The 17625-nt window shown below is 45.5% G+C and overlaps 2 protein-coding genes across 6 annotated transcripts; one reads left to right on the plus strand and one right to left on the minus strand.

The window, feature by feature from the left end:
- Positions 1 to 191: 191 nt before the first annotated feature.
- Positions 192 to 6073, minus strand: MED31 (mediator complex subunit 31). Its single transcript, XM_043477331.1, has 4 exons — positions 5952 to 6073; positions 5019 to 5096; positions 4454 to 4550; positions 192 to 632 (listed from the first exon to the last, which is right to left on the minus strand). The coding sequence occupies exons 1-4, from the start codon at positions 5977 to 5979 to the stop codon at positions 440 to 442; spliced, it is 396 nt and encodes a 131-aa protein (XP_043333266.1). The 5' UTR covers positions 5980 to 6073; the 3' UTR covers positions 192 to 439.
- Positions 6074 to 6088: 15 nt separating this feature from the next.
- C1H17orf100 (chromosome 1 C17orf100 homolog) lies at positions 6089 to 17420 on the plus strand. Of its 5 annotated transcripts, none has more exons than XR_006271115.1 (4): positions 6804 to 7127; positions 9179 to 9342; positions 12200 to 12772; positions 15115 to 17420. XR_006271115.1 is itself a non-coding variant. In XM_043477332.1 (3 exons), exon 1 carries the CDS (start codon positions 6429 to 6431, stop codon positions 6804 to 6806), a length of 378 nt encoding a protein of 125 aa, XP_043333267.1. In that variant the 5' UTR covers positions 6089 to 6428; the 3' UTR covers positions 6807 to 7127; positions 9179 to 9342; positions 12200 to 14332. The 5 variants fall into 5 exon arrangements, 2 of the variants coding, with proteins under 2 accessions (XP_043333267.1, XP_043333269.1); XR_006271113.1 differs by lacking the exon at positions 15115 to 17420 and adding an exon at positions 13389 to 14332; XM_043477332.1 differs by lacking the exon at positions 15115 to 17420 and having other exon boundaries at positions 6089 to 7127; positions 12200 to 14332.
- The last annotated feature ends 205 nt before the right edge of the window (positions 17421 to 17625 follow it).

Genomic DNA, 17625 nt, shown 5'->3' on the forward strand with positions numbered 1-17625 from the left:
GTGACACAGGTATGTCTCCGGCCTGTAGAATTTAAAAACCTTAATGCCGTTCCTGGTGTCTGATGTCAAGAGGTCACTGACTATCTCTCTGCAGAGGATGGGTGGGGTAGCTGATGTGAGGGACAGCAAGGCTCCAGGAGACAGACCTGTCTCATGCCCAACTGCCTTAAATAGGTCTACAGCACCTAACATTTCTGTTCTTCAAACATTTCTGTGTTAAATACTAATAAAAGCTTACAAATCCACAGGGAAATCAAAGTAAAACAATTCAGGTTTAACAGAAATAATCTAGTAACAATAAAAGTTCAATTAAATAAGCACACTAATGGTTCTGGCTGCTACCATAATAAAGGTACGCAGGAACAGTCTTTTTTTTTTCTTCTTCACTGTACAAAAGCAATATATACATGTCTTAAGAGCCTGGTCGGGATCCAGCTTTTTATTTTCCTGATGTGTTATTCTGCTGTTGCTGCTCCGCCAGGGCTTGCTGAAGGCGCATCCGCTTCCGGGAATAGTGCTGCCAATGCAGAATTTGCTGCTCATCAATAAATTTCGCACACTGAGCATTCACCAGCTCCTTGCGGAAGTGTTCGTACTGGAGCAGTTCTAACATGTGTAAACACTGAGGGTACCTGGGGTTAAGTTTATAAGTTAATGATTGACATAATAATACCACGCTCTAGTTAACTCACTTAAACATGCTTTTGCAGTCTATCATTTCTGTAACATTAACTTGGTATACTTTGGTAATACATATTTTTTCTGCTTATACAGAAAAGCTAATCATCAAAAGTCAGCAAAATTTTCAAATGTGAGAAAATGTAAGCTTAGAAAGATTAAATAATTTACCTAAGACCACACAGTAACTGGTAAACAGCGTAACTGTCAACTGGAACTGGTCAACATCTGGGGGCAAATCACACTATTCTCTTCTGGTGATTTCCACGGTAAGGAACAGGAACACTTTATTTTCATAATTATGTGTTTAATACCTATTGGTTTTCCATAAACTATGATAAGAAGACAGCTTTTAAAAGTGGGTCAACTTCAGGAAAAACTATGCACAGATATTGTATTCCAGTTTTCCACAGGGATATAAAAATTCTGAAATTATGTACATATAGTCTGAGGTTGAGCAAATACACTGTAAACAGAAAGCCAAACTGCTGGCTCTCAGAAAAGTAGTTTCAGATTAAGGAAGGAGGAAGGCTAGAATGAATTCTGTTATTAAGTTGGAATCGAAAACATCAGGATGAACTCATGGCTTTATACACACACACAGATATAGAAATAGATACACAGAGACACATTTCTAGCTTTATGTGTTGAGAGAGCCTAGAATCAATGACACTCAGGACCAGTGAGCACTGAGTACCCAGATCATGGGTTTTAAATAGTATTATCCAGGGCTGGTTGGAGACGCAGCTGATGCTACGGCTAACACGGGGAAAGTACAAGATGAGCCTGGAGTATTACAGTGGCAGAAAGAGAAATGCTCGAAAAATATAGGGATATGTTGAAAGTACACAGGAGCCAATTTGAAGGGGCTCCCACTGGCTATATTCGGGATCACTACTTCAAGAAGATACATAATTATAACCCACAAGATAAAGAATCCAGGAGTCCATACTGATGTAACTTTATAAAATGAATAAATAAATCAGGAACAAGGAAACAGTCTGTCCTTACAACTGAATTTCAACTAACAAATGAATAAAGAATTATGGAATTAGAAAATCACCACAGAAAAAGCTTTCAAGCAAGTATTTTCCATAGATTGCCAAAGTTAGGTGAAAGACTGAAATATGAAACAAGATATTTATATAGTCTCAAAGCATTCCCTCACAAGATAGGTATTAAATACAAAGCGTAAAACAAGTAACTTGATACAGAGAAAACTAGCAGCCACCAGCTGAACCAGGTCATCAAAAGTCTGGGGTGGAGCCTGAGCTCTGCATTTCTAACAAGCTACCAAGTGATACCGATGCTGCTGGTCTGAGGACAACAGCAGGGCCCAACACCATGTTTCCTTATTGAATATTTGCTTCCTATACCCCAGATATACGTGCTGCTGCTGCTGCTAAGTCGCTTCAGTCATGTCCGACTCTTTGCGACCCCACAGACGGCAGCCCACCAGGCTCCCCCGTCCCTGGGATTCTCCAGGCAAGAACACTGGAGTGGGTTGCCATTTCCTTCTCCAATGCATGAAAGTGAAAAATGAAAGTGAAGTCACTCAGTCGTGTCTGACTCTTAGCGACCCCATGGACTGCAGCCTACCAGGCTGTTCCATCCATGGGATTTTCCAGGCAAGAGTACTGGAGTGGGGTGCCATTGCCTTCTCTGCCAGAGATATATAGTTGCTTGTAATTGTCCGCAGCTAAGGCTGGAAAGCCCTACTCACACCTACTGTAGCTACTTCCTTCGCATGAGGATGTTCTATCAACAAAGACCTAGGTTTGAAACCAGCTCTGCCCATTCTCCAGCTGGGTGTCCTTGAACAGGGTACTTAATTAATCTTTCTTAAGGTTTAGTTTCTTCCTCCATAAAATAAATTAATGTGATAACCAAGAGGACTGTCTTCAAGTAACAAATGCTACTTCTCAATAACTGGAACTTAGACATACATGATCATTTATAAGACTTGGAGAAGAGCACGCTCAAAATAAGGGACTATAAGTATTTTAATAGGCTACAATTATAGCATCAACCAACAAGATGAAATAGAGGAGATACAAAAGCAAAGTTTGCATTTAGATTTTTTTAAAAACAAATGGGAAATAAATGGAGAACTCAACTAACAGCACTGATGAAAATGAGAACTGAAGGATTTTATCTGACATAAAGATCCCAGCAAATCAACAATGTGAATCCTTGACTGGAAGAGAGAAACTGCAGCTGCAGGTCGTGGCTATTAGTGAAATGGTGGAGGAAATTGTCTAGAAGAGGTAGCTGCTCCTCTGCTCTAGACAGTGACTGACCTGGGAGAGCAAAGACCTGGGATTACCAGATCTTCCAGAATTTCAAAGAGAAGCTGGAAATCTGGATCAAAATACGAAACTCTCCAATCTTTAAATGTTGGCAACTAGTAAACAAAAACCTTGTGCAGAAATGAAATGGGGGTTAATTTGCAGCCTCTCTTACATTTAAATATCTGAGTGGCTATTCTTTAAGAAGGCATAGATTGGTTCTGGATTAATTAAGGGACAAAACTAAGAACACGAGTTAAAGTTACATAGAGGTATATCATGTTATAATACAAGGAGGAACTTTCTGGAATCTAGCTAACAATGGAATTAGCTGCCCCTGAATGGAGTAGTATGTGTTCACTGGAAACCTCCAGCCAGTAAACAGATGACCATCTCAGCAATGTTGTGGGTAAAATTGAACCTGACAATGTCTAGGGCTCAGTGTCCAACACTGAGTCTCTAAGTCTATAATACATACATATGACATGTTGCAATCCAGTGAAAAAAAAAAATCTTTTCTCTAGATTATTAAATGAATAAGTGGTTCTTTTATAAAGGGCCAGTAAGGGGGAAAAAAAAAAAAGGGCCAGTAAGGGTGGAAAGGGTCCCAGAGGCAACAGGAGGATGTGGACTTCATAAATCAGCTGTTATTAGACAGAGAAAAGTGGCTTGGCCAAAGTACAAGTTTGAAACATTATCCTCTCAAATTTGTGTTTGTTTAGGGGAAAAAAAAGGCTAGATGTTTCATCACTGCTTTTTGACTACCTATTTAAGACAAAGCAGAGGTGGGAGTTCAAGGCTTATTTTTTACCATTAAAAAGAAATGTTTGTGACTGTAATATGCTCCTTGCATTTCACTAAGCCTTAAAACGAGAGTATCTATTGCACAACTTGAATGATAAATTCATGTATTTATTATGTAAGATATATAAAATAAGAAAGCAGCTATTAAGACTCAGGTAAGGTTACCTCCTCCAGAAACCCTTGCTTACAAAAGTACCCCTTTCTAAGTTCTTTCATTTTCAGGCTATGGTTGTCATTGCATATATAGACTGTGGGTTGGTTCCTTGAGGTCAGAAACTCAGTGAGATACAGGGAGTGGTACAAGATAAGGTCAGAGGAGACAGGGACAGATCACTCAGGGCTAAGAGACTAGATTTTCTTCTGCATGCAATGGGAAGCGACCAAAGGGTTCTAACGGAATGTTATTTCTATTTTTAAGAGACCAAATTGGTTTCTGTGTAGAAAATGGTGGTTCTTTGTTTGGCAGTGCAGGGAGAAAGGAGGAACACCAGTGAGTAGATACTGCAGTAATCCCAATTAAGTTAGAGATGAGTGTGTCTCGTATTAAAATGCAGGCAACTGAAAGGAGAGCAGAGATTCAACAGGTATTTTTTCCAATGCGAAACTAAGAAGTCTATTAAACATCAGTGCTTTGGAGTATAAAAAAGTACACACACGTTTAGGACTATAAAAATTAAACTTACTTTAGATACTTGGCATATTCTGGTTCTTTCCAGTAAAGCAAGTACTTAAGATAATTAACAAAAGCTTTATCTTTGAAGTAACCTCTTTGGGCAAGAACTGAAAGGCATAAAAAAAAAAAAATACATCTGTAGAGCACACCAGTCCTTGGACTACTCATTTGTGACTAACATAATTGTAAAGAATTTCCTTACATAACATTCCCACCACCAACACACACTGAATTCAAAACAGAAGTCCCAGTTTGCTCAATTATATATACCAGTATAAGTGCAACAGTCATTCCATTCTATTGAGAATGTATAAAACTAGATACTAAAGTCATCCCTCAGAACCCACAGGGAGTTGGTTCTAAGAGACCCAGCAGACTCCAGAATCCACAGATGCTCCAATCCCTTGTATAAAACAACAGAGTGCCATGACAGTACTGTCACCCTCAGGATGGGCAGATTCCACCAACTGAGGTTGCATTCAAGGATACAAAGGGCCAATAGTACTATGAATTTTGACTCCTCTATCAGAAATCATAACTAGCTACTCAATTCAATGAGGTGCTCAACAACTTACAGTTAAGGTAATTTGGGTTGGCTAAACACTGTACAAATTCCAGCTCCAACTGAAACCGCAGTCGATTTCCAGCATCATCTAGGAGAGAAGATAGCAAAATCATCTAAAATAAATGTCACTGTATATAATACTGATTTGAAGACAGAAAACTGCAGTACAGACACCTGACTAATGCTGAGTTACATAAAGAAGAGCATGCAAATGTTTTCCTAAACTGGGTGTGGGAGAAGAAAAACCTTCCTTAGAAGTCTAAGGAAAGCAACGCCCTGATTTAAAAAAAAAAAAAAGGTTTATCTAAAGTTAAATTATCAAAGAAAACAAGATCATACATGGAGCAGAACATTAATCACTCGTGAGCCACTATGTTGGGACTTCACAGTGATCAGTAGGATAAGCTGCAGCAATGTGCCTTGCCTTATTTTGATAATACGTTACAAGCTGTTAAGTAATCAAGCTTAGCAAAAGCAAAGCAAATGCTAAATCCATCAAGAGATGTTCAGAATGCAAGATGAAAGAGACCCTGGTGAGTATGCAAGATCAAGAATTGCGTGCTTCGGTGAGACCCGTAAGTGGCACGGTAATACAAGAGTTCGCTGACGATATTTTAAACTTAGGCAAGCTCATCTGAGATACAAAAAAAACAACTCGAGGAAGCGATTTATGATCCAAAATCTCTCCTTTAGTCTTGCCGGAAGCCGGTGGGGCCAGTGTTTGAATAACCAACGGGGAGAAAGGATCGGCCAACAAAACAAACTCTGAAAAAGCCAAATTACCTTCGCCCTTCCAGACGCTAGAAGAGCCCTGGTCCCTCCCGCTCCGATCACTCACTCTGCCGGGAGTTGGGCCTGGATTCTCAAAAAATTCCGGGAAGCAGGTGTCTGGGCCTGGGACAGTTTCTATTTGACAAAACACGAGGCTCGGAGCGTTACTCACCTGTCTCCATAGCGACGGCCGCGGCCATCACCAGCAGTCACTCTTAAGTCCCCAGCAGCCCCACACAGCCAGGATCGGAGAAACTGGGGAGGTCCGGAAGTCGCGGCGTCCCCTTCCTGCCGCGGGGCCGTGTGGGATGCGGGGGCGGGCACAGCTTCGCAAGGGGGCGGGTGGCTCCGCCCATCCAGGGCCCGCCCCGCCCCGACCCCGCCTCCACCCGGACAGGCTCTTGACAGGCTGGGGGGGCGGTGCGGGGGCAGACGGTGCTCTCGAGGGGCCGAACCCAGGGTTCCCAAGGAATCTTAGGCCTCCCTGCCCCAAGATCACGGTGCCTCCACGTGGGTCGCGGGGCCCTCGACCACTGCTCTGCCTGCGTCACAATGGCATGTGACGTCGCTCCTCACCGTATAAAATAATCCTTGGGGGATCGTGGGGCGGTGGGGCCAAAGGTCAGCCTAGCCCCGTTACCGCCATAAGATGGCCTCACCCCTTCGGGGAAAGCCCTCTCCGGCCCGGGCGGAATCCATCCGCTCCGAGGAGACGGCGACGGTCAGCGTGGAGACCTCGTCCCACCGCGTTGAGACATCCTACCGTCACGTGCGGACATCTTCCCAGCAGGTGGAGACCATCCAGCGCCGCAGCGAGGAGCCCTCCGTCTCCCCCTCTGGGAAGCGACTCCCTCGAGTCCTAGAGGTGTCCTCCCAGCACGTGGAAACCCGCTCGCAGCTCACGGAGACGGCTTCCCGCCACATCAGGGCCTCGTCCCTGCGGGTGGAGACGTCTGTGCACCGCGTGGAGAGCCCGCCACGGCGGGAGAAGCCGGCCGCCCGCCAGAACGTCCAAAAGGCCCGATGAAATGCTGCCTTCCTCGGGGCCACGAGAGGGCCATGGCCCTTGGCCAGGGCAGAATCGCCTCCAGTTCGCAGCCTCCCTGCTGCCAGGTGGACCGATCATCTTTGGTTTCCTGGAAACAGTCCACAAATCAATTTAAGAAAGAGCCAAGCTGCAGTTCCGGGACTTAGCCAACATTCATTGACCCTCCTGTACCTTGGACCAAAGGCAAGTCTTTGACCCAGTGAACTATTTTAATTTGAAGCCAGCACAAAAAGTTTTCAGGCTCTAGATACTGCATGTGTTAAGCTGATGGAAAAGAGACTGTTTGAGCCTCCAAGGCAGGTGAGTTTTGAATTTGGGGCCCCTTGAATGATCTTAGCTGCCTCAAACCTGGAGAAGGAAATGGCAACCCACTCCAGTATTCTTGCCTGGAGAATTCCATGGACAAAGGAACCTGGCAGGCTATAATCCATGGGGTCACAGAGAGCTGGACACGACCCAGCGACTATCACTCACTCACTGGATGACCTTGGCTGCTTCAAACTTAGGGACAAGGAGCAAACAAATCATAACCGGTAGAATTAAATGCCTGCTGCAAACCTGAGGTGCAAGCAACAGACTTTCCTTAATTAATTAGCTGGCCTGTGTTTATGTTTCAATATATTTCTCTTCATGCCGAGTCCTTGTGCCTGGTAGCCATGCACACAGGTTTTAATAGAGGTCACACACACACACACAAAATAGAGGTCACATGTAGTTCAAAGTGAAAAGTGAAGGTCAACAATCAAGAGTAATCTTAGAAAGGAAACGTGACCTGTGATTTGAGGAGGTGCAGGTGAGGCATATTTATTGAGTACCTACTCTGTGGTGGGCGTGCGTTTGGGCTATAGCAGTGAACAAGGCAAACAGGGTCCTAGCCCTCAGGGAGCTTACATTCTAGTGAAAAGGCAGACAACAGATGACAAACCAAGAGTTTTCTATTGTGATGAGCACTATGAAGGAAACAAACAGGTGATGTGATAGAGAATATGCTGACCGGTACCTGTTTTTCTAAGTTAACCTGGTTAGCAACAACTGAAGGCAGGTCAGGGCTACCCCCTAGATCAGTAAATCTTAACAGCTAGTAGGTGGAATCATTCAAGGTGGCCTTGGCTGGGAATGAAGGGACATCCCTGCTTTCAACAATATGTGCTATTTATCCCATTTAGCAGGATGTAAAGACCTGGATTCTGTGGGACCTCATTGGGAGATAGAGTACTTGCTGTTGGCAGGCACTGTGCCCAGTCATTACTCACATTAATTCATTTAATTACAGGGGAGTGCACTGGAATAGGGCTCAGGCCAGGGGAATGTCATAAAACCCCAGAGGCACCCCTGGTGCTTCTGCTTCATCAAACTTCTGCTATAGACTAATACTTAGACTTTGGAATTTTAGTCTTTGGTGAGCTTACTCTCTCTTTTTAATGTGACAGACCATGTGCATTAGATACACACTCTTCATCAGTGTTTTTAAATGCGCAAAGTGCTTGCTTTTCTTTAACTGTTCTTTATTAATGTTTTCAAAATGTTTACAAAAGTGATAACGTGCTTAATGTAACAAATGAAATAATTCAAGATGTGTAAAGAATCTGTCATCATTGCTTTCCATTTTCATCCTCTGGAAATAATTCGTGTCAGTAACTCGGTGTATATCCTTCCAGACCTTTCTGCAATAAATGCTCTGATCTCCTTATTAGTCGTACCTGGAAAACTAGTTGAAAGGTTACTGTGAAGAAGCCAAGAACTTGATTTCTAGATGATTGACTCTCTTGGAATCTAATCCATTTGTTTTACTTAATAAGGAGACTGAGGCACAGAGAGAGAGCACCTTGCCAGTCACATGGCACTTAGCCTGCTTGCAGTAGCACTGCCCCCTCTGGACTGTCAGAACAGCAAGGATTTTACCACTGCAAACTCACTCATTTAGTTGTCAGTGGCTTGTCCACAATACCCATTAAAGATACCAAGAGAAAAGGCTAGAGTAATTAAATGGTTCTTTAGTGTGTCTTTGATGAGATTCTTTACCAGTCCCAGGGCCACTTTATCCATTAGGCACGGCAGGCTGTAATCCTAGGACCTGCAAAAATCCATTGGCTTCAAAATACAAGTAGAAGAAAATAGCAAAATTGAAATTAATAAGGGTCAGTGGGCACACCTTGTAATATATGTAATATGATATGAATCAGGACCTCCAAAGATAATATCTAAGATCCAGCCTTAAAATGGCTCTGCCAAGGCAACTCCACACTGATACCTGGGCTCCAACAAGATGACAGGGTAAGGCCTCTCTCCAAAAGTGTTAAGACTGGTAAGACTTTGATTCCTTTATTTTCTCTTTTCTCTCCCCTAAGCAGACTGACCTTCCCAGTGACTGAGAAACTAGACCTCTGATAAGTGAATTCATCCCTCTGGGCCTCACTGCCCCCACTGAAAATGAGATGTTTGGACCAATCTTTGAATATGTGATTCCCAAAGTGAGGAATGCAGACACTGCTGGTGTGCAAGATGATTTTAGGAGGTATGAGAACATTTTTTATTTTGATAATTAAATATTTATTTCAGTGTTTTTCTTTTGTTCAGTCACTAACTCGTGTCTAAGTCTTTGCAACCCCTGGACTGCAGCACACCAGGCTTCCTTGTCCTTCACCATCTCCCGGAGCTTGCTCAAACTCATGTCCATTGACTTGGTGATGCCATCTAACCGTCTCATCCTCTGTCGCTCCCTCTCCTCCTGCCCTCAGTCTTTCCCAGCATCAGGGTCTTTTCCAATGAGTTGGCTCTTTGCATCAGGTGGTCAAAGTATTGGAGCTTCAGCTTCAGCATCAGTCCTTCCAATAAATATTTAGGATTGATTTCCTTTAGGATTGACTGGTTTGATCTCCTTGCTGTCCAAAGGACTCTCAAGAGTCTTCTCCAACACCACAGTTCAAAAGCATCAGCCTTCTTTATGGTCCAACTCTCACATCCATACACAACTACTGGAAAAGCCACCCAGACCTTTGTGGGCAAAGTGATGTTTCTGCTTTTTAATGCTCTGTCTAGGTTTGTCATAGGTTTGTCTTTTCTTCCAAAGAGCAAGCGTCTTTTAATTTTGTGGCTGCAGTCGCCGTCCACAGTGATTTTGGAGCCCAACAAAATAAAATCTGTCACTGTTTCTACTCTTTTCCCCATCCATTTGCCATGAAGTGATAAGACCAGATGCCATGATCTTCATTTTTTGAATGTTGAATTTCAACAGTGAATTATATATAATATAAATATAAATGGATTATATATATATATATAATTTTATATATATGTATATAACTAACATTCATACTTGTTATTTCACCAATATCTTACTTAAGCTATAGTGGGCATTTTTAAATGTTTAATTGATTTAAAGAAAAAATAGATTCCATAAACAGTCGGCCTTCAGTGTGGCCAGAAATTTGAAAGTGATATGGAACACACTGATTAGTGTTTGGGAAATGAGGCACTAATTTAGTTCCCTAAGTGAATGGATTTTTAGATGCATGAGAAAGCCTGGGACTGTGAGGTCTATTTATTGTATCGTAATCAGCATTTTTCTTACTCATGAAATAAAAAATAGAAAATATAGAACATATCAGAGTGTTCACACATAGTAAAGGTAAGACTTGCTTTGTGAAATTTTTCTGTATTGTCACAGTGTGCTAAGTTTCCTCAGTCGTGTCCGACTCTTGGCAACCCTATGGACTCTGTCCTTGGGATTCTCTAGGCAAGAATACTGGAGTGGGTTGCCACGTCCTCCTCCAGGGGATCTTCCCAACCCAGGGATCGAACCCGGATCTCTTAACATCTCCTGCATTGGCAGGAGCGTTCTTTACCACTAGCACTGCCTGGGAAGCCCTGTCACAGTGTAAAATATGTTAATATTGGGAGTCACTGTCCAGAAAGCTGAAAAAATCCTCTGAGTCCATGCGTGTCTGAGTTTGTGCCATGACAGACCGTGGACAGCAGAGGTCAGACCATCCCCACACCGCACGGCAGCAAAGGCTGATCCTTAGCTGAGCAGAAATCTCAGGGGCACGCCAGGCAGCACAGAGGCCTGAGGCCAGGCCTGAGGTGACAGAAAATCACAGTTGTTAACAGACAATCCAGCTTGTTTGCCTGCGGCAGTGACCACTTCTGAGAGGGACCAGAGCGCCAGGAGCTCCCTGGCCCTCCCGGGGAGCACTCCAGGCGGCACTGACGCAGCCACTTCCCAGCCTCCACCCGCAGGCCGCCTTCTCATCTCTGAACTTTTTCCAACACCCTGGGGATGCTTCCGTGTCTGGTGCTTCTCAGTCTAAGGCCCTGTGATTCAGGATTAGGCCCAGCCACGTTCGTCTTGAAAATCAAAGCATCTTCGTGTGACACGCCCACACTGATTTAAGGGCAGACATTCGTGTTACACGTTCCATTCCAAAAGGAGCCTTGAGAGTGGAGACCAGCCAGCACACAGTGAGCACTCACTCTCCCCCAGGCACTGTTCAGAACACCCCTGCCTCCTTCACACCAGCATGAGGTGGATCAGAACACGGGAGCACAGAGAGGTTAAGGCACCTACCCCGAGTGACCAGCCAGGAAGAAGAGGGGCTGAGACCCAAGCTGACTGCAGAGCTTGTGCCCGTAACCACTAGCTTCTGCTGACTCGAGAGGCTGGAGAGCCGGAGAGCCTTCCCAAGTCTCTTTTTTTTTTTTTCAATTTCTTTTTTTCCCCCAAGTCTCCTTCTGCTAATCCCAGTGTCACGTCCAGCAGCCTCTTCAGTCCACATCCTCCCTGATCCTCCTGTAGCATTTGACCCCGAGGACCATCCCCTCCTCGAAATTTTCTCCTACATTGGTTTCCATGGAGGAGAAAATCCTGCCTGTCCTCAAAGCCCTGCCCCATTTCCACCCTCACCAAGGAGCCTGGTCTTCCACCCAACCCTGAGCCCGCTTCCCGAATCTTCTCACTCCCCACTGCCGCCCCTCTGTGTACAGCACCCATGTGATCGCTCTTTAAATTACTCCTGCTTGTTTATTCCTGTCCCTCCCATGAGACTGAAAGCACATCAAGGGCAGGGACTATCACAAAGCCTCTTTGTGCCCAGTGACTGTGCCCGGACCGAATGAACAAGGTTTGGTTTGTCTGGACACAGGCATGGTCACTGAATGTTCTCAGCCCCTGCTGTAAGGCACGGGCATCCCCTGGCAGTAAGCAGGGAAACACAGGGGGGTATAGCTTCTCCAGAGCACAATTAAGGACACATTTGCAAAGCCAGACGGTCTTTGAATAAAGACAGAATTGTTCAATGACACATGCTCACTCATACTACACGGTCTTTTTCCCTTCTTTTTATTCACCCACGATTTATTGAATTCCTGCTCAGTGCCAGCTTCTGAGGTGGTCGCCAGGAGCTAGGGGAAGATGGAAACGGGATGATTCAAGTCCAGAAGCAGATCTGTGCCTACTGTTGGGGTAGGCCAGGAAAGGTGACCCCATGAGCCCTCCTTCCCTTTGCCTTCCATCTGTTATAAATTGCCTTCACCTCATGATGCTTCAGCTGGGAGTCCAGACTGCAGCTGGCTTAAACAGATTGCTGTGCTTGCAAATAGCAAGACACTTCAGCCTGCAAAATCAAACTTTATCCCTTTTCTTAAATAAGGATGCAACTCCACTGTGTCAGTTCGGGCTTTACTTCTTGGGGTGTGACCTTGGAGTGACGCAGCGGGCATCACCCAGACTCCCTGGGGCCACCCAAGTGAGCTGGCCAGGTGGGCAGCCTCAGCTGAGACTGTCTCCCCACCAGGCTGAGGTCTGCGGATCAGGCTTCATGGTTGGAGAGCTCCAGACAAGGAGCGGCAGGGCAGGTCCCTTGGGAAGACAGAAGTGTGTGAGGAGCCAAGGACCACCATTCGCCAGCAAGGGTGGGGCCACCCAAACATCCAGATGGTGGAATCATGTATGTATTATTTTTTATGAACTGACAGTTTTTATTTTCTGTTTATTTGCACATACCACGGTCTTCATATTCGCTATTTGTGTAAATATTTATAGCAGCCTTCCTATAGCCTGTTGGACAGAATGGAGAACACTGCACTCGTCATCCTTTTATGTACAGGCCTGTTATTTTTCTGTTGAATTATTTCCTGGCAACCCACTCCCAGGAGTTTAATTACCACAGGCAAGGGGATGAACATTTTAATAGCTCGAGAGCGGTATTGCCTAATTCCTTCCCTAGAAGACTGTGCTAATTTGCAGGGCCCCTGACGGTGTGTTTAAGCTGGCTTTACCACAGCCTCAGAGCATGAGATGTTATCATTTCCCTAATGAGTGCTAATTTAGTAGGTGTGGAGTAGCACATTCAGCTACTCTAACGTGCGTTTCCCTGACTACATCGAGGATGAGCGTGTTGTAGGCACTGGTCCCTTCTTTAGATGGCTTCCTGCTGCAATGTAGGTCCCGTGTGTCTGTCTCTCTCCACCTCTCACTGACTGTGTGTTGATCTCTCTCTTTCTAAACCTGTCTCCATCTTTCCACCTCTGAATCCTGTTTTTCTCTGGTTTCTAACTGGGCAGACACATGGCTGATTCGTGACGGTCCTGGACGAGCCCTGACAAGCTGCCGGCTGGACCCAGACCCTGGGCCCTCCCCAGTGAACTCAGACGAGGTTCTTCCTTCCAGCTGGGGGGCTCACCTGGGCTGACCGCCCAAGAAATGGCTGGAAATGACCAGGCTGGCCCTCCTCAGTGAGCCCCTCTCATGATGTGTGCCAGGCTCTCCATCCTCAGGACAACGCGCCAAACAGACCTGCATGTCCTGGCATTTGGGAATGTGGGGTCTGACAGAGCCAGTGAGCGGGGTCCCGGAGTCTGGCTGGGTGACGGCAGAGGGGCCCACAGAGGCCAATGGCTCCCGCGAGCCCTTTGCCCAAAGTGGTAGAAGGAGCTCGCTTATCAGGCAGAAAACCCCCTTGGCGTCACGTAGATGGAGAGCACCCAGCACTCCATAGTGTGGCGGGAATGGGGGCCTGGCACACTGCTCCACTTCCAATGGTCTCAAAGGTTCTTGGGCACTTGGGAAGATTCCAGAAAGACTTCAGAAAAGCAGCTGACCTCGAGGGAAGCTATGCACATGTACCCGGTGAAGCCCCATGCTTGGCGAGTTGCTGACTCCAGGCACCAGGCCTGCCTGCCGCCACTTGTCACTGAAGGTCGACGGGCCTTGGGGGGTCTGGGCCTCTGCAGTCACCTCTCAGACTCCGTGGATGGTCCTAGAACATTAGAATCAGAGAGATTGTTAAAAGCCAGACAGGAACTCTAACATCAAGTGTTCTGCCCTTTCATTTAATGTTTTCAACATAACTCAGCTCTTTCTAAAACTATTATTATATAACAAATGCATGGAAAAAAGTGAACGTGTTAGTTGCTCACTTGCGTCTGACTCTTTGTGACCCCATGGACTGTAACCCTCCAGGATTCTCTGTCCATGGAATTCTCCAGGCAAGAATACTGGAGTAGATAGCCATTCCCTTCTCCAAGGAATTGTCCTAACCCGGGGATCGAACCCATGTCTCCATAATTCCAGGCAGATTCTTTACTGACTGAGCCACCAAGGAAGCCCATAAAAATGCATGCCCATTCTTAAATATTTGGAAAATACAGAAAACAACAAAGAAGGGAATGCAATACCATAGATTCACCAAAGATAATGTTAATTATAAATAGAAATAATATTTTTATTATCACTAAGATCATACAGTATATATTATACAATTTTGTATGTACTTTATTCACTATAAATTATACATTATAAGCATTTTCAATATAGTGAAATATTCTTCATAAACACTTTTAATTCTTACATACAAGTTTTGAGTGAGACACACAAATAAATAAATACTGAGTTAGCCAAAAAGTTAATTTGTTCAGGGTTTACTGTGGAAAACCCTGGATGAACTTTTTGACTAACCCAATACTTACTGTTATCCCAATGTTTGTCATCTATGTTTTTCGTTTTTCAAGGATGTAAAAACACACTGGGATGGTGGGGAAACACTGAGGTAAAAATGTTTTAAATATAAATCTTTGTCCACAATTTGGATTTTCCCTTAGATTATTCATAGATTTTCCCTTAGATTATACTCAGAGTATAAACATGTTTTTAGTCTTTCGACTTTGCTTTCCAGAAAGGTTGAGCTAATAACACATATTTGTCTCACCACATACAACTACATGAAGAAATGTCACCTTAAAAACATTTACTGATCCGAAAGTCGATGTGTCTATTGCTTCCTTTTAATAGGTAATTTGAGACCCAGTGAGGAAAAGAGACATGCCTGCGGTCATCCCAGGAATGTGTTATCTCATGCCATCCTCTCAACAACCTACAGTATCAGGGAGCTAAAGCGCATGGATAGGATAACCTGCTCAGACTCTCACTCAGCTCATGAGGCATGGAGCCTGTGAGTTTAATCCCACATAGTCGGGAACCCTGGGCCCTTCACCTCGGTTCTATGGTGCTTGTTGTTCCCAGACATGATGCTGAAAGGTGGTTTGGGGCCAAGACCTGAAAGAACTAGGAGTTTGGATGGATTTACCCTATAGACAGAGGGGCGCCATTAATGGGTCTTAAGCCTCAAGACTGTGTTTTACAAAGATATTTCTGGTGGACTGGCTGGGGGAGGCTGGAGACAGGGAGGCTGGTGGGAGAGATGTGGGGCACAGATAACGTGGATGACAGAGGCCTACGCATACCCATGTGCACGTGTGCTTGTGGGTTACGGGCCCTGGGCAGTCGGGAACATTAGGAGTCTGGGGAGGCCTCCTGCCATGCCCTTTTCACTGGGCAAGGGCCATTTTTATCTGCTACACGTCAGGCAAAACCTGTGCCAACTGCCCAAGACTGCACCTCAAATCTAGCAAATAAGAGAGAGGATGGTGTGGATTACGTTATATTTAAAACAAGTCCACACAATGCCTGTAATTTTTTATTCTGACTCCGTAATTACAGCCCATGACCGGTCAGATCATAGTTATCCCCACACCGACCCGCTGTTGAGACACATTGAATTAAAGGCTTTGCTGCTCCTTCAGATTCTATTTTGGACGCCAAGCACTGGCAGGTAACTGGCCTTTCACGAGACCCGTCTCAGTGGAGCCCCTCCCAGAGCAGCCTGCATGAAGGCCAGGTCAGCACTGGGCCCTTGAGAAGACCCCTGATGCTGTGATGCTCTGCCCAGCCTGAGCCTTGGGCCAGAGCCAGGGCCTGGAGAGCTATGGAGGCACCATCCTTAGAGCAGGCCAACCTCCCATGGTCAGGCCCATCTCGGAGCTTCTGCACTCTGAAAGATTCCTGCCCCAGACCTTGACCAGGGTCCCAGGGTCAGATAGGCCAAGCCCTGGCCATCGGGCACAGTTGTCACATATAGGCTGGCATTGCCCAAAGGGGCCTGGTTTAGAAAAGAGGAGGAAAAAACACAAAGAGCACAAGCCAGCCAGGCTCACACAGGCAGCCCCTGTGACTAACCCGGCCTGGGATCCACCAACGACCACCTCTCAGCCCCTGACAGAGCAGGAGTGGGCTTGTCCCTGCCCACAGACCTGGAACCCCACTACCCTTCCTCCCCGTGCCCCCGGCCCCCACACACAGACCTGCCTCCAGGTGACCCTGGCAGGGAGATCGACTAGCTCCCACTTTACATAAACTGCAGGTCTGGGCTCTGTCGGAGGCGCTCCACTTGTATCATCCCATTTACTCATGTCACCCCTGCCAAGTAGGTGTGACTAGTGTTATCGCAATCTCCAGTTTAGACTTGAGGACGTGGAGCTGAGAGGTCAAGCATGGGGCTTCAGGCCACTAGTTCATGTGTGAAGGAGTGGGAACCGGAGTCCGGTGGTCAACCTTCTCCCCAGACCTCATGGCTCGTCCACAGGCAGCTGACCTGAAACCACCAGGCTTGCACCCAGCTGCTGGGTGGTGGTCTCACACCCCCCGGCAACTCGGTAAGCACTTGGGCCCAAGAAAGTCCAGTCCCAGTACCTGAGCACAACTCTCCTGCTACACACGGCTCCTTGCCTCAGCCAGCTCCCTGCTCCGACCCTTGCTGTCACGTCCCGCTATAGAACAGACAGTTCCTTCCTCTGGCCTTTGATGCATCTTGCACACACTTCTGCACTTATGTTTTTACATCTAGGACATTATTGTCACTATTCACATGACTCTCCTACCAGACTTCTCAAAGGGAAGGGCCTGTGTCCTGCCTCTCAGTTACTAGTTTGACACCTGGGACATAGTGGCTGCCTACTATTTGTTGTAAGAAAAAAGGAGAGTCTGAAAAACTATTCATCCTTCAAAACTATGGCTAGATGGGACCTAAATTAACTTAAAAGCTTTTGCATAGCAAAGGAAACTATAAATGAAAAGAAAAGACAATCCTCAGAATGGGAGAAGATATTTGCAAAAGAAGCAGCTGAAAAGGGATTCATCGCCAAAATATACAAACAGCTCATGTAGCTCAATACCAAGTAAACAAAGAACCCAATCAAAAGATGGTCTTCAAAAAATGGGCAGAAGACCTAAATAGACATTTCTCCCAAGAAGACGTACAGATGGCCAACAAACACATGAAGAGATGCTCAACATCACTAATTATTAAGAGAAATGCAAGTCAAAACTGTAGTGAGTTATCACCTCACACCAGTCAGAATGACCACCGTCAAAGAAATCTACAAATAACAAATGCTGGAGAGGGTGTGCAGAAAAGGGAATCCTCCTACTCTGTGGCAGGAATGTAAATATGGTGCAGTCACTATA

This window comes from Cervus canadensis, chromosome 1, assembly GCF_019320065.1.
Source record: "Cervus canadensis isolate Bull #8, Minnesota chromosome 1, ASM1932006v1, whole genome shotgun sequence".
NCBI classification, from domain to species: Eukaryota; Metazoa; Chordata; class Mammalia; order Artiodactyla; family Cervidae; genus Cervus; species Cervus canadensis.

Coding starts and splice junctions, on each gene's coding strand:
- MED31 (XM_043477331.1), bottom strand. CDS start 5,979: ATGGCCGCGGCCGTCGCTATGGAGACAG. Junction 4,551..5,018: donor CAACCCAAATTACCTTAACT/GTAAGTTGTTGA, acceptor TATGCCTTTCAG/TTCTTGCCCAAAGAGGTTAC. Junction 633..4,453: donor GAATATGCCAAGTATCTAAA/GTAAGTTTAATT, acceptor ACTTAACCCCAG/GTACCCTCAGTGTTTACACA.
- C1H17orf100 (XM_043477332.1), top strand. CDS start 6,429: ATGGCCTCACCCCTTCGGGGAAAGCCCTCTCCGGCCCGGGCGGAATCC.